Source organism: Carassius gibelio, chromosome A3, assembly GCF_023724105.1.
Source record: "Carassius gibelio isolate Cgi1373 ecotype wild population from Czech Republic chromosome A3, carGib1.2-hapl.c, whole genome shotgun sequence".
Lineage (NCBI taxonomy): Eukaryota > Metazoa > Chordata > Actinopteri > Cypriniformes > Cyprinidae > Carassius > Carassius gibelio.
The window spans coordinates 9,469,655-9,484,772 of record NC_068373.1 but is presented as its reverse complement, the minus strand read 5'-3'; the positions used below and the strand labels follow the sequence as shown (position 1 = coordinate 9,484,772).

The 15,118-nt window shown below is 37.0% G+C and overlaps 1 protein-coding gene across 7 annotated transcripts in view; it reads right to left on the bottom strand.

Moving 5' to 3' along the window:
• Positions 1–15,118, bottom strand: part of LOC127945462 (myocardin-related transcription factor A) — a 32,238-nt gene that overhangs the window by 4,308 nt on the left and 12,812 nt on the right. For 5 of the 7 annotated variants that reach the window (XM_052541844.1, XM_052541846.1, XM_052541845.1 and 2 more), the window contains exons 2-11: positions 13,690–13,755; positions 6,758–6,813; positions 6,583–6,658; positions 6,052–6,213; positions 4,281–4,441; positions 2,437–2,550; positions 2,091–2,341; positions 1,179–1,335; positions 705–1,073; positions 95–625 (exon numbers count right to left, since the gene is read on the bottom strand). In XM_052541844.1, the coding sequence (XP_052397804.1) occupies positions 95–625; positions 705–1,073; positions 1,179–1,335; positions 2,091–2,341; positions 2,437–2,550; positions 4,281–4,441; positions 6,052–6,213; positions 6,583–6,658; positions 6,758–6,813; positions 13,690–13,755 (1,943 nt within the window). Of the gene's footprint in view, positions 1–94; positions 626–704; positions 1,074–1,178; positions 1,336–2,090; positions 2,342–2,436; positions 2,551–4,280; positions 4,442–6,051; positions 6,214–6,582; positions 6,659–6,757; positions 6,814–13,689; positions 13,756–14,228; positions 14,335–15,118 lie in introns of those variants that run through there. The other 2 variants (XM_052541847.1, XM_052541849.1) reach the window with 2 other exon arrangements.

Here is a 15,118-nt window from a genome sequence, read left to right as displayed (position 1 = left end):
AAATAAAAAACAACAACAACTCTTATTAGATGGAAATTAATAATTCGATTAATCTCAAAAAGGAAATGGTATGCAATGGAAACTTCCTACTGACTTGTTTTTGTTGGTTGAGCTGTTGTTTCTGTGATTTCCTCTTCCTCTGATGTGCTTGGCGCTGCAGGTTGCGCTGATTCTGTTGCATTATGAGCTGCTGCTGCCGGTCCTGCTCCACCTCCAGCGCAGCCGCCATCCTCTGCGTCTGCATCTGCCCCGCCTGTGGGAATACCGGCGGCCCTGTCACCATCTCGCTGTCTTCAATCACCTCTCTGACCTCTTCCTTTACGGTCACCCTGACCGCCTCCATAGTGACACCAGGAAGGAGCGGCAGACCCACCTGTTTGCCCTCCAGCTGCGAGCGCAGAGATTCGACCAGCTGCTGCTTCTGCAACAGCATGCGTGTGAGCTCCTGGATGCGCCGGTCCTTCTCCTGCAGCATCTGGTCCTTGTCTATCGCGGGCGCTGCAGACTGGGACCCCAGACAGCAGGAGGACGGAGACGTCCAGCTGCCGGGCTCCTCTTTAATGCAGATCGTGGAGGGGAGAGGAGGAGAAGTTTGCAAGGAGAGCTGGGTAAGGGGAGATGTCACCTGAAAAGGACAGGATTGAGAAATACATTAATGTTAAGAGCTAATTAGAATACCTGAAAGACTTGGAGAAAACAGTTACCATTTCCCCAAAAGCATCCCCATTACTGCTTATTTCATCTGGGCTCATTCCAGTCGAAGAGCGCTCTGAGTGGGCGGGGGAAACCGGAGGGGAGGAGCTGGTGCTGCCAAACTGCTTTATCTGAGGCGCTGTCATCTGAGCTTCACCCCTTTCTGCAGTCGTGACCAATGGGACGGAAGCAACCACCCTGCTCCTGCCTGTTGATTGGGTGGAGGAAGAGACTCCTCCCACTACAGGGGGTGATGGTGTGCTGGTTTTAGAAGAAGCACCGTTCTGCTCCTGAAAATTCTTCAGCCGCTCAATAAGATCATTTTTGGTGCCTGAGACAGTTAAGCCCCGCAGTTTTAACTCCTGCTTCAGCTCTGCCACCTGCAGGAAATGAAGAGAGCGACAGGATGTGAGAGGAGCTCATCTGACTCTCAGTCAGTGAACAGTAATGAAATTCAGAAACAGTATTATAGCAGGGGATTCAACCTTTAGCTCATCCAGGTTGGGAGGCAGAGGTCCTGTTTTAAATGCAGTGATGTGCTGATTCTGGCCAGACAGATTGGTGGATGTTGATTGAGGAGGCATGTCATTTTTGGATGGCGATGAGCCATTGGTTGAAAGAGGCTGCTGATCAGAAGATGACCTAAGTAAAGTGTAAAAAGATTATTTTTTTTTTTTATAATAATGTGGATTGCATTTAAATGTATTGCCATATCAGCTTCACTGGCTGTTACATGAAAGATACAAAGTAACATTCCACATACATGCAATATATATATATATATATATATATATATATATATATATATATATATATATATATATATATATATATATATATACACACAACTTTTATACAATTCAGCTAAGACAAAGAAGACTTTTTCAATGTAAATTATATTTTTCTTTTCATCAAAGAATCCTGAAAACATCTATCATGGTTTCCCTTAAATAATAAGTAACAGCTGTTTTCAGCATTGATAATAATAAGAAATGCTTCTTGAGCATCAAATCAACATATTAAAATCATTTTTGAAGGATCATGTGGCATAGTAAAACAGATAAATAAATGTAGTTTTGGTCAAATAAACGCTGCTGTGGTGATCATAAAAGATTTCTTTAAAAAACATGAAATAAATTAATAAAACATTTTATGTATCTGTAAAAAAAAAAAAAAAAAAAAAAAAAAAAAAATATATATATATATATATATATATATATATATATATATATATATATATATATATATATATATATGCATAATATGCATACATAATATGTATATATATGTATATATATATATATATACACAAAGTATATGTGTGTGTGTGTGTGTGTGTGTGTGTGTGTGTGCGTGCGTGCGTGTAAACAATGCAGTTGATATCAGGCATGTCTTACTTGGGTGGCGCAGGCAGGATGGTGTGGTAGTTGTAGTTTTGCTGCTGTTGGTTGATGATCTGCAGCTGGAGGAAGAGCTGCTGTTGATAGAGGAGTTTGGCATACGAGGAGTCGAGCAGAGGTGGAGGCTCACGCTCGGCTTTCTGGTCCGGAGGAATATACTGGTGATACTTCAGCTTCTTCACTTTGGGTTTGTTCTCTCTCACCTTCTTAGAGCGCTGAACAGGGCGCTCACTACCCACTTTACCACCCTAAAAGAGGCAGAAAGACATTAGCACGGAAGAGGATTTATCTTGTGGCACTGGTGCCTGAGACAGCTGTCCTGGGTTAAATAAGGAACTCTCACCTTTTGTAGTGCAGGAGCTTGCTTGTGGCCTGTTGTCCCATTGGCTAGTTTCTGCTGAGGGGCAGGACCAGCGGTGTTTGGCAGCTGTGGAGGAGGAGGAGGAGGAGGTGGGACCTAAGAAAATCCGGAGAAGCACATGAATCTGAGGAACTCTGTCATGTTTGCGTGACTGCATTCAGAGAGCACAGGCATGTGTGTGTAAACGTGACTACATTAATGTGTGCAGATTAGGTGCATGCTTGTTAGCATTAGCGCATGTGAACGTGTCTGTGTGGATGTGGAATGAGCTGAATGTAGATCTGCAAATAATTCAGGGCTCTTGAGAGCTAACTGAACACAGGGAGCTACACGAAGACTTCAAAGTGTGTGATATTCTGATGAAGATTATTCCTTTATTAACCTATCAGAGGGAATTTACTGAAACTGCCAAGATTTGTACAGATTTAGTTAAAAGTGGAGACCACATTTCTGTGTATATATCTTATATGCTATTAGTGATATGAAAGAACATACTTTTGACATTCCACTCATACTGTTTAAATAATCTATTATTATTTCTATTCTGAATTAGCTTTTATTTTTATATTTTCATTTATGAAAAAATGTAGTTTAAGGTTGAGTCATTTTATGTACTTTGGATTTTTGAGACTTCTATTTAACTTTATTTTAATTTTTAGTTTTTAGTACTTAAAGCTGCAGAAGGTAACTTTTGTAAAAATGTATTTTTTACATAATTGTTAAACCTGTCATTATGTCCTGACAGTAGAATATGAGACAGATAATCTGTGAAAAAAATCAAGCTCCTCTGGCTCCTCCCAGTGCTCCTATTGCCATTTGCAGAAATACATTGTTCCCGTTAAGAAACAACCAATCAGAGCTGCGGTCCGTAACTTTGTTTGTGTTCAAAATGTAGAAAAATGTATATAATAAGTGAGTACATCATGAATTCATTTTCCAAACCGTGTTTTTAGCTTGTCCTGAATCACTAGGGTACATCTATAATAAGTGTTTATATTCGGACTATTTTAGATTGCTTCGGGGGTACCGCGGCGGAGTAACCCAGTACCTTTGTGATTCTTCATAGACATAAACAGAGAGAAGTAGTTCCGGCTATTATGTTCTTCCGCAAGATGCAAGCAGTTCTGTTTATTAACCGCTAGAGCATCAAAAGTTACCTACCGCAGCTTTAACAAGTAGCAATTAGAAATGGATTAGAAATGCACTGTCAACTGAATACATTTGTTAAAAACAATTCTTCAAATAACGAAAACTACTTCTAATGATTTTAGATTTAGTTTAAAAAAAACATACTGACTGTTTGCATGTTACGGTTCAAATTGAGCTGAATTCATCACCTTAGTCGTTCATAATAACTAAATTAGTTTAATTTTATTTTACCATATATGATGTATATTTAACAAGAAAAAAATTCAGGTTGCAGGCATTATGATCATTCTATATATTTCATATAGCTAAATGATATTATCTTTTCTTTTTATATTTTTAGTTTTCATATTAAAAACTGTATTGTAGTTTAAGGTTTAGAAATATTGTTATGTGCTCTTGATTTTCAATATTTCTATTTAGCATTATTTTTATTTCAGTTTTATTTCGCGAAAAGGAGAAAAGTTGCACTGGAAGCTATCTGAAATAAGTTAGTTAGAAATCAACTATAATTATTAGATGAAAATTAATTGCCTTAAAATACATTTCAAGACTTAACTTTAACTGGCAAGTTAATCTGAATTGAAGATCTTACATTAACTAAAGACATCTCTATAACTTTGAGATCTAAAAATGATCATGTAATAATTTTTTTACAAAAGTTTTTTTTAAGTAGGCACCTGTTTGGGTGTGTTTTCACTGGCCGGTATCTCAGGGGGGGAAGGTAAGTGTCCTTGGCCGAGGGGAGAGTCCTGATGGAGGGTCAGCTCTGGTGAGAATGCGTCACTGCTTTCCTCGTCGAATGAAGAGTTCTCCACTTCTACTTTTGGAAACTCAGTCTCTGAGGGAGAGAAAGTGTAAAAAATGTATTAATAAAAAGGATGGTTGAGATACATCATTCAAGATTTTCATTTTCTCAAGAAAGCATAAGTCAAGTTTACCCATGCAAACCTCGCTGCCACAATGTCAAGTTGTTGCTACACAACTGCTGAGGTATTCTGAGTGGTTTCTAGCATGTTAATATGTAGTTGGTTACATGCTCAAGTTTTGCTCATTTTCAATGTATTTTTACTTTTATTTTATTTTTAGCATTGTGTTCTGCTTTATTTTCTGCCGGTCACTGCCTGGTCAAGTTATAGTCCACTTCTCCTTAACAAACTGCATGAATTAAAGTACTATTTTTGCCCACAGCTCAAACATATGGGACTTCTAATATTGCCTAAATATAAATAAATAATAAAAATAATGAACAAATGAATAATACATGTGCTGGCAATAGTAATAGTCAGTCATCTAAAATAAGAGAGAATCAAACAACATGAAAGAACTCTCTGATCTTCAGTGCACTGCTTCTCTATTTCACCTACACTGCACTCATATTGTCCCAGAGTGAATAATAAAACCTTTAAACTCCAGTGCATGGTATTTCAATTTAATTTGAGCGAGAGCGTGGCATTATGCCGATAATCATTAATTCTCTAATTAGGTTATTTAGGGATTAAAACGGTTGAAGTCATTCTGTGTTTTCAGCGTTCCTTCACTGTGCTGCATTGTGTGATGCTGCGTAAACTTCACGGTTAATCAACTCATGCCGCCACAGAGTGGTGTATTCTGTATGAACACGAATGTAAATTCCCCTCTTATTAATTTAACTTGATGTCTGACGCACACCAATCTCATTAGCATAACTCTGCATTAAATGATCACCCGACTGCACTGCTGCAGGAACGTGACAGGATATTAATATGAAGATGAATGCACACACACCGCTAATGATGCGCTGGAATGAGCACTGGAGCGCCTGCTTATGGACGTAGATTGAGAGGGAAAAAGGGAATGATCCAGAGGAAGTGTGGAGTGAGAGGAATATACATGCAAATGTTAGCAGCCATAGGAGTATTAACATGGGAGTTAAAATGGAGTTTAAAACAAACGTTGATAAAGAGGTCGATTGAGGAGACATATTTATAGACAGATAAAAATTTAGATGGGTTGTGTATGTCGAGTGTAAAATGGAGTGTGAAAGTTCGATAAGTTGTCACTTAAATGAATTATCTTAAAGTTTTGTTAAATGCATACTCAAAACTGACTGTTGGGTAGATATATTTTCTTAATGCTCAATTTTTGAGACTGATTTAATGCTACTATATTTAAGACTGCACCAACTAATCAACGAAATTGATACTGAGCTTGTGCTTTTGTTTTTCTTTTATGTATTGTACAATACATTATACTATCAACCTAACTGGTATTATAAAAAATTCAATATAATTTGACATACAATATAGAGACTGTAGTTCAAATTCAAGTAAGTTAATAAGAAACATGAATTAAACAAATTAAACTGTACCGACACAAGGGGGAACTACTACTCCTGTTGAAAATCAAACTGTGGAGAAAATGTTTCTATCCTGTGTATACTATACTATGCTTTTTGCTTTGATGTAGTACCTCTGATGGCTTGTTTGAGGCTGCTGTCCACTGGCAGGATGTTTTTGTGAATGAGCTCCATCGGACCGGGCCGCTGGGAGATTTTATCGTTCAGATCGTCGGCTAGTCGAGCTCGTTTCAGCAGAAGCTGCTTGGCCTGAAGAGACGGCTCTGCTGACGTCTCTGCAAAGAGGAAATACATGCAGTGAACAAAAACCACATGCATCATGAGCCCGATCCCTTTGTTCACAAACAATCGGCGGATTACCTACTATACCTACTATTTCCAGTGAGATATGAAATATGCATACAGTACGATGGACACTTTACTGCTAGGATTCATAAACGGCAGGTCACATGAAAGAGACGACATGACGAATGTAGTGCATCCAGATTATAGTCATACAACACTCATTCATACTATATACAACATACAACTTAAAAGTCTCTAAGTAATTGCTTGTTCCAGAGAGTGTGTGATGTGAGACGCAGCCATAGTCTTCAATCATAGTCTGTCTCTGAGGTGTGTGTCAGCGTTATTAAAATACCCACCTTCAAGAATGTGCATCCTGACCAGCTCTGACCTCTCTGGACGACTGCGGATCTTTCTCTTCAGGTAGTCCTCGGTCTGAGATACAAGAGGAACGCATGGGGAATAAAGTGAGTTTATTTTGGCTTCGTTAGGAAGAGATGATTAAAAAAAAACACTCCGAAGTGAAGGACTGACCCGAGCTCGTTCTAAACTTCGTCTCTGCTCGTGAAAGGATGCAGAACTTTTCAGCGCTGGAAAGAAGGAAGAAGATATGAAGAGATAAGACTATTAAATCCGGAGTTGATATATAAATGTAGAAAGTTTCTCTGTTTAAAAAAACAGCTGTGAGAATTTTTCGGTAAATGAGAAAAATCCTAAATAGCAAACTCGTTATCTGCGTCGTGCAGATTACAGGCAATATCTTTGTTGTAGTGTGGTGCAAATACGTTTCAGCTTTATTTGGATCCGGTGAAAATTAAATTTTTGTTTTAAAAATGAAAGATTCAGAGAGGGGAAAAAAAAAAAAAAGATGTTTGATACAGGAACAACGTATTAAACGGCATCTCTTTACTCCAGGCACACATACGCCAAATCTAAAAATAATACCGCAACAGGCACATCCAAGAGACCGTTTAATCCGGCAGGTTCACAGTCTTGAGTGTGTGTTTGTGCCCCATATCTAATACACCTTGAAACACAGCTTCTCTATCTGGTTCACAGCTGTCAGCACACAGCGTCTCCAGAGACTGAAAGCAAAGCCCGCTGGTGAAAGAGACAACTAGAGATTTATGGAAATTTGTGAGCGGTGCTTGGCCATGAAAAAGTCTGGGTGGTTTTCTCCACAGTCTGTGAAATAATCGCCTTTCTAAATAACCAATGTAGTACAATATAATAAATTAAAGTTAAATCTAAAATAAATAAATACAGAAATATAGCAAATTTCATTCAAATATCGTTGTGTTTGTGTGTGTATATACATACTGTATATACAAAGGGTTTTTGTTCGTACTTTTCTATTGCGTACTGCAAGATCATCTTTGTTTTCATTAGGTCCTTTTTTGTTAATAACACTAAAAATAATATACAAATCGTTTAAAAATAAGCCGAATCAGTTAAGCTACATACAGTATTTGTACATTTTAAGAACTACAATGCCACAAATAACAGAAAAACAGGCAAATATATTATTTAAGAGATAAATGCAACTGCAGCGAGTGGAAATTAAAAAAATATATAATAAATAAAATTTAAAAAAATAGAGTGGCCTGTAACAAAGAGAGAGGAAAAAGATGTTTTTTTTGGAGATTCTGGTCTGTGTTTCAGAGTGGTTCATACACTGCCCACAGCAATGCACAAGCTCCTCTCACATCACTGCATCCACACACAATGCCCTTTAACCCTGACCAGCAAAAACACAAAATGCAGTTATATGCCTGAAGAGAAAGAGAGAGAGAGAGAGTATGCAAGAGAGAGAAATGATGAGCTTAGAGTTAAAAAACCCCACTTGATCTGTGTGATCTCTCATCATCGTCACCCAACCGCCATCTTGATGCTAGGGATTCAATATATCACTGAGGTCAAATACATCATGCGTTCTCTTGCATTATCTGCCATCAAATCAAACAGGCCAATTACTAAAGTTGATTATGCGTTAAATGAGGATCCTACATTCACATGCTGAGTCTGAGAAAGAGAAAAATAGAGCACTGTCAGTTTGTGCTATAAAACCTCTTCTGACTGCATTTGCAGACGTCTAGAGGCTTTCTGCAGTATCCCATGACATTTCATGTTGTTTTAGGTTATGCAATCCGAACTTGAGCAGAAAGTCCCTGCAACCACATCCCCATCAAGATTCAGGCTCAAATCTTCAGATTTTCTTTGTAAACTGCATCCTGGATGTTTGATTTAGCGCAAACTTAAATGTTTCTAAAACAGAACACGTTTCCTTTGAGTAAAACAATCACTTACCAAACATGTCACCAGCATTCAGGTATACTAAACATGTGTGTTAAAATCATGAGGTTTTTCTGAAATAAAAACTAATGTTAAACTGAAAAACAAACCGAACTAAAGTACTAAACAATAAAATTTCATTCCATATAATTATAACAAATATATGCAAATAAATTTTATATTTAGTTTTTGATGCTGAATATGTTGTCCACATATGCATAATATAGTGTCATATTTAAAATGACTATAACATTCCTTCACTTGACAGCCCTAAAAAATTTCTTACTGTATAGGGCAAAAACTATTATTGTTCCTATTGCATACTACAAGACTTCTTCTTTTTTCTTTTTTTTTCAATCCATCCCTTTTATAATACTGCAACAATTATATAGAAAATCATGTAAATCATTTGAAAAAAATATTTGTACATTTTAAGACCCCTTAAATTTTTCCTTTTCATGTCCTGTATAGTCATGGCCAAAAATATTGGCACCCTTGGTAAATATGATCAAATAAGGCTGTGAAAATTTATCTGCATTGTTAATCCTTTTGATCTTTTATAAAAATTAAAAATAAAATCACAAAAATTTAAACTTCCATTGGATATACTGTATATTCCCATTCATATTCACAATTTTGAGTACTCCAGGGTGATTATGAACATGAAATGATCCAGCCATAGCTTCCTGTTTCACAGAAATATAAATAGTAGAGAAAACAAAGCCTAAATTCCCATTGGGAATCATCCATCACAATGAGAAAAAAATCAAGTATATGTTGCTGATGTGCAGCAAAAGATAATTGAGCTTCACAAATGAGTGAAGTGGCTTTTCCACCATCAGGGCAATAATTAAGAATTTCCAATCAACAGAAAATGTTACAAATCTGCCTGGAAGAGGACGTGTGTCTATATCGTCCTAATGCAGGGTGAGAAGGAGAGGCTAAAGACTCTCCAAGGATCACAGCTGGAGAATTGCGCAAAAAAAAAAAAAAAAAAGTTCAGTCTAGGGTCAGAAAACCTTTAAAAAAAATGGTCAAACAGTGCCTACATCATATGTTGTTTGGGAAGGTTTCAAGAAAATTCAATAATGGACCATGTTTAGATCATCCAACCGTACAATAATCCAAAGACAAACCTCAAAAACAACACAAAAATGGGTCACTGAGCAAAAAACCAAGCTTCTGCTGTGGCCATTCCAGTCCTCTGACCTGAACCCTACAGAAAATGAAATGACGAGAAGAAGCACCAACATGGAGCTGGGAATCTAAAGGATCTGGAGTGATTCTGGATGAAGGAATGGTCTCTGATCTCTTGTCAGGTGTTCTCTAACCTCATCAGGCATTATAGGAGAACATTTAGAGCTGTTAAACTGGCAAATGAAGGTTTCAAAAAGTATTGAATAAAAGGGTGCCGTTAATTGTGGCCGATGTGTATTAGAGAAAAAATATTTATTTCATAATGATATTTTTCCACATTTTAATAAAAAATGTTTTAAGAAAAGATCAAAAGGATTAACAATGCAGATGTGCCAATATTTCTGCCCATGACTGTATATTACTCCCTGCCTACAATGAATAAGTATCACAAAGCCACAAATACAGAAACACAAATATATCATTTATGGGATAAATGTAATGACAGCATGTGACAAAAAAAGAAAATGCTCCAAAGCTCAAACTGGGCTTATTCTGAAGGCTGTAATGAAGGGGTTTTAAGCATTAATTTGAGTGTAGAAGATGTCAGCTCAGTCAAGGGCAATCAGACAAGGCAGATAAGAGTGAGAGTGCATTCAAGTTGACAGGAAGTGTAAACCAGCACACACAGGAAGTGAAAGGGAGAAGACTCAGGGGGCTCAGGGATATTCTAAAAGAGCAGATAAGCATTTGCACATTAGCTGGTGGCCCTTCCTTCCCGTAGGGATCCATATTTAGATCCAGACAGTTATTGGGTGAGCGCTGTAAAGATCCCCTAGGTTGCCATCTGCTGTCATTGCTGTTTATTTCTATCCTGGACAAACCCTTTCTAACCAAACGACTTTCTATATTTGCTCTTCAGAGTATCTAGTTTGCTTCATATACCGTAATCAAAAGGATTTGGAAAGCAAATGGCGTTGATGATTATAGCAGGCATCTGACCTATTACTAAAAGATATAATGGGGAACATGTCATATATTTAAATACACTGCTTATCACCTCCTCACTGGCTGTGTGTGTTTGTGTGTGTGTGTGTGCGTGTGCAAACCACCCAAATGAAGAGCATGGCTAGTCATGCACTCAATATGAGTAAGAGCGCACTAAATATCTCCATCTTAAACTCATGTTTAAGCATGCAAATTTATACAAATGGGATCTAAATCAATTGCAACGTTTAGATTAAATTTTCATTCTTGAAACTTAAAGTTGCAGTGAGCATTTTTTCTGCGACACTAGAGTCATTCACATTTCCATGTATGCATTTAGTCATCAAACTGAACTGTGAGTATAATGACTGTTTTCAAACAAGTTTCCCAAACCTACTGATTGGTTAACGTACACACGCCATGATCCATTTGTCCCAGAAATGAATTTCTCAGGACTCCTTTGTAAGTGATATTGGTTAAGTAGTAGTGCAATTTTATGCATTGCTTTTAAAAATAAGTAAATTAATAAAAATTAATAAAAATTAATAAAAGAAAAAATAAAGAATAAAATAAAGTATATCAAAGAAATGAACAAATAAATCAAACAATAAGACAAAAATCTGATTTTGTTCAGAATGTTCCTGTAACCACATCCTTAAATCTTCAGAACAATCTTCTACGCATCAACATGCCAGACGTGAAAGCTAAAAAACGTAATTTGTAAAAGATATGGGACAGTTAAGGAAATCGCAGTAATTTCTATGGCCTCATTGCTGATGGTTGCACAGTGTTGACAATCCAGTCAGCGTGCCAGGCGAGATGCTGATATCAGCAGACACATGGTTCAAATTGGATCGCAAATGCTGGAAGATTTTATGGGTCGAGTAGAAGAACCATCACCTCATTCCAACTCAACTTCTGCTTTTTTTCCAGCTTTCATTTCTTTTTCTTTTTAAGATGATTCTAAGAAGAGATCTAAGCAAGCAAGTAGTGCTTCTATTATTGGAATGCCTCCTTAAAGGGCCAGTCACACAATCAACATTTAATACAAATCAAACATAAATTTATATCTAATTTATTAGTAGGTACAGTGTGCATACTTTAAAAAGGGATGCAAGTATATATGTAATCATACAAAAAAAATTGTAGATGAAACTGGCACTGGAAACAGATAAGATTAAATGTCACTACTGTAAATTAAAATGGGAAAAAAGAAATGCTAAGCTAATTAAATCTTTGATTATCTAGTCTAGATCTTTGGAGATAAAAATTGATGGTTACAGGGTATCTGCATATTTGACATAATGAAATGAAAGACCTTTAAATCTCTGAATACTTCAAATGCAGACTTACAGTATATTACAGTATATTCAGATGCAGATGAATGGTCAGAGCTGAGGTTTGTTTTAAGCTCCATAGCTTCAAGCATCATATAAACCTGATCATTAAGATTATGTTGTTCTACACCAGATATTGTCAAATGGTTCAATCTAATGTTTTGTGTAGGAGTAAAGCCTGAGATCGGAGGATGTCACACGATTTCAACTTACTGCTTACATGTTTCTGCCGTACATGACTAGCTGTGTTGGTAACTTGGAAACTAAACAGGATTATTTGCCAATGCTGCCTTCACTTGTCCTGTTGCATACGGGGTTAATAACTGCTGTTAAGCCCACTGATTAAAAATAAAATAAAAATAACTTACAGTAAATTTTACAATAACTTCTCCAATTTCGTTCTCTAAAAAAAAAGTGGAAACGCTGATGCTACTCTTTTTATTTTGTTTACGATATTCCAGTTATTCTCATAAATTACATTTATAACATGGAAAAAAACACAGCTAATGACAAATTAATTGTGACCTATACTACGAAAAAGTTTCATTGCCGTGTAAATATTATTGGAGTACTTTAGAATAACCCAAAAACGGTGCATGAAACCACATCTAAAATGTTCTCAAAGGCTGCTAAATGAATCATGAAGTTCTAAGTTCGAACCTTTAAGTGTCTAATGGGTTGCATTGTTTTAAACCATGCATCCTGTGTGAGGCAAGTGTAGTGTTAAAGTCTCAGTAATGTGTGAACAATATGCTTAGCATAAATGCCTTTGAAACACCCCCGATCTAGAATGACGTGGCTCAAACTTCTCGCCTGGCTAAACTTGACAACCACGACAAAACTCTTGCAAGTGTAACAGAACCGTCCAGAAACTTGCTGTCCATTTGCACGAATACAAAAATGGCTTCCAATTAACCTAGACCCAAACAACATAAAACGGCACATTTAATGAACTGGATAAAAAATTCTGCTCGCACATCATCTTAGCTATGACCAGAAGTCACCTAAAACTTGAGATACGTTGAGTTATTAAATGCAATCCGGATTTGAAAGCAATTGTCTTCTATAAGACAATTGGTGAAGGATAACGCATGTTTAAAAGGAAAAGAGTAAGAAATCTGTTGAGGTATTTTAAGGCAAAGCTACTTTAATGATTTGACTTTAAAAAAGTGTGTTCAACTTACAATTGGGTCCATGTTTGGGTGAAACCTATGGGTGCTTGTTTTACTCATCATTAAGCATTCAAATCAAGCAAACTCTTTTAAAATCTTTTAATTTGAACCGACTTAAAGCAGACCATACATCTCCAGCCAACACGAGACGGAAACCTTTTTGTTAAAATTAAACATGAAGACACCATCAAAATAGTGATGACCTGACAGTTAAGCTCGAAATGTTGTAGTTTTGAGATGAATGGGCCAACCTTTCACATTCAGAGAAAAGCCACAACGCAAAGGAAGTGAGTTTAACTCACTTAACTCTTATGTTTACCAAACCAAATCAGCAACTCATACAGGACGAGAAAGACTAGCTATACCTACTACGTTTAACCACAAGACATTCTACCTAGAATCACAAAGATGAAAACTGTGAACCAGGTGTGGGACGAATCTCGTTCAAGGGAAGGATAATAACTTCAAAAACCAGAACATTTGGGATGTACTAAACAACGTCTGAGATCCTCAAATCTAAAAATCTAAAGTAAGTTCTTCTTACGTGGCATGATCCCCTGGTTAACCAGCTCTTCTCGAGTCCGTCTCTGCTGAAGTTTTAGTTGGAGCACTAGAAGAGAACAAGAAATCAAGTCAAAGATGAAGACATATAGTTGATTATCAAGGATGAAAATTTTACAACATGCCTAATTCAACTCTGATTGGACAACAGGTTAACAGATACTCAGTCTTGGGACATAATGTTGCACTGTTGCACAACGATAGATCGACTGGTTGGTTGAATGACAGATATAGATTCAGAAAAGCAACATCAACTGTACACATCAAATTTGCATAAACACAAAAGCAGAGATATTAAACATATTATAAAGTTCAAACCCAGTAATAAATAAGTGTGCTAGTATGATGCTAACAGACGGCTCTTGTGCAATGAAAATATGAATCTCTCAAAACATATCGGAAAGTTACTGTGTAGAAAATCCTTCACTGTAGTTCGTTACTATTCTAATGCCTCACTATTTGCATGTTCTGGGGACTTAAGGAAATACAGCACGACAGAAGACACACAAGTTGATGAAATACCCGGCGAGCAGCTCGATCAGTCTCCTTCATCCTCCCCTCGAACAAGCTCTTCCTGACAGCCAGCGGAGAGCTTATCAGTCAGAGAGGAGAAAGTACAGACTACAACAGACTTCCTCTTCCTGTTTCTGCATTCAGTTTAAAACAGAAGTGTACGAGACGTTTCCACGGCTTACCACAGGAAGAAAGACTGTCAAATCTATTAAATTGCCTTGAATGTGTGTTTGAATCGAATAAATGAGTGATTAAACCGTGAAACATGTATAAGAAGATCTTGGCACATCTAACGTGAAAAATATAATAGTAGTAGCTAGAGGTTTGGAAATGTATGCTACTTCAAGCAAACAGCTTCATAGATTATCTGCATGGGGTTGGACTAAACCTCAAAGATAAAGACACAAAAACATATTTGCTTGATCAAGTGATTTACCAGTAAAGCCACTGGAGATGAGGTAAAAAACGATAGCACGCAAGATCTTGTTCATTGGCCCACATTTCGACTAACTTAAATAATTGTAATTATGCGAAACAAATGTCCATCATATCAAGGCCCACAAAACAGAAAGTCAAGCAACCATCTCATTCATTAGAAAGAAACGGCAACACTAGCAAAAAAAACTACAACAATGCGTGCTGTGTGTACAGTGGATAAAAACGTAAAGTCGTATTTTTGTATCATGCACTGTAGATTTCAAACATCTATGAGAACGAAAAACCAGGCCATTCACGTAACAAACATGCAACTAAACACCACCGCAGGGGGGACCGGCTCCTCTCTCTTAGATTAATAACCCGATAAATGGCTTAATCGAGCCATCTCTCACTGTGGTTTTGGTTCTCGTATCTAACTTTTGACACATTTGCTCCCGGGTGTCATCATTGACCGTGTGGCA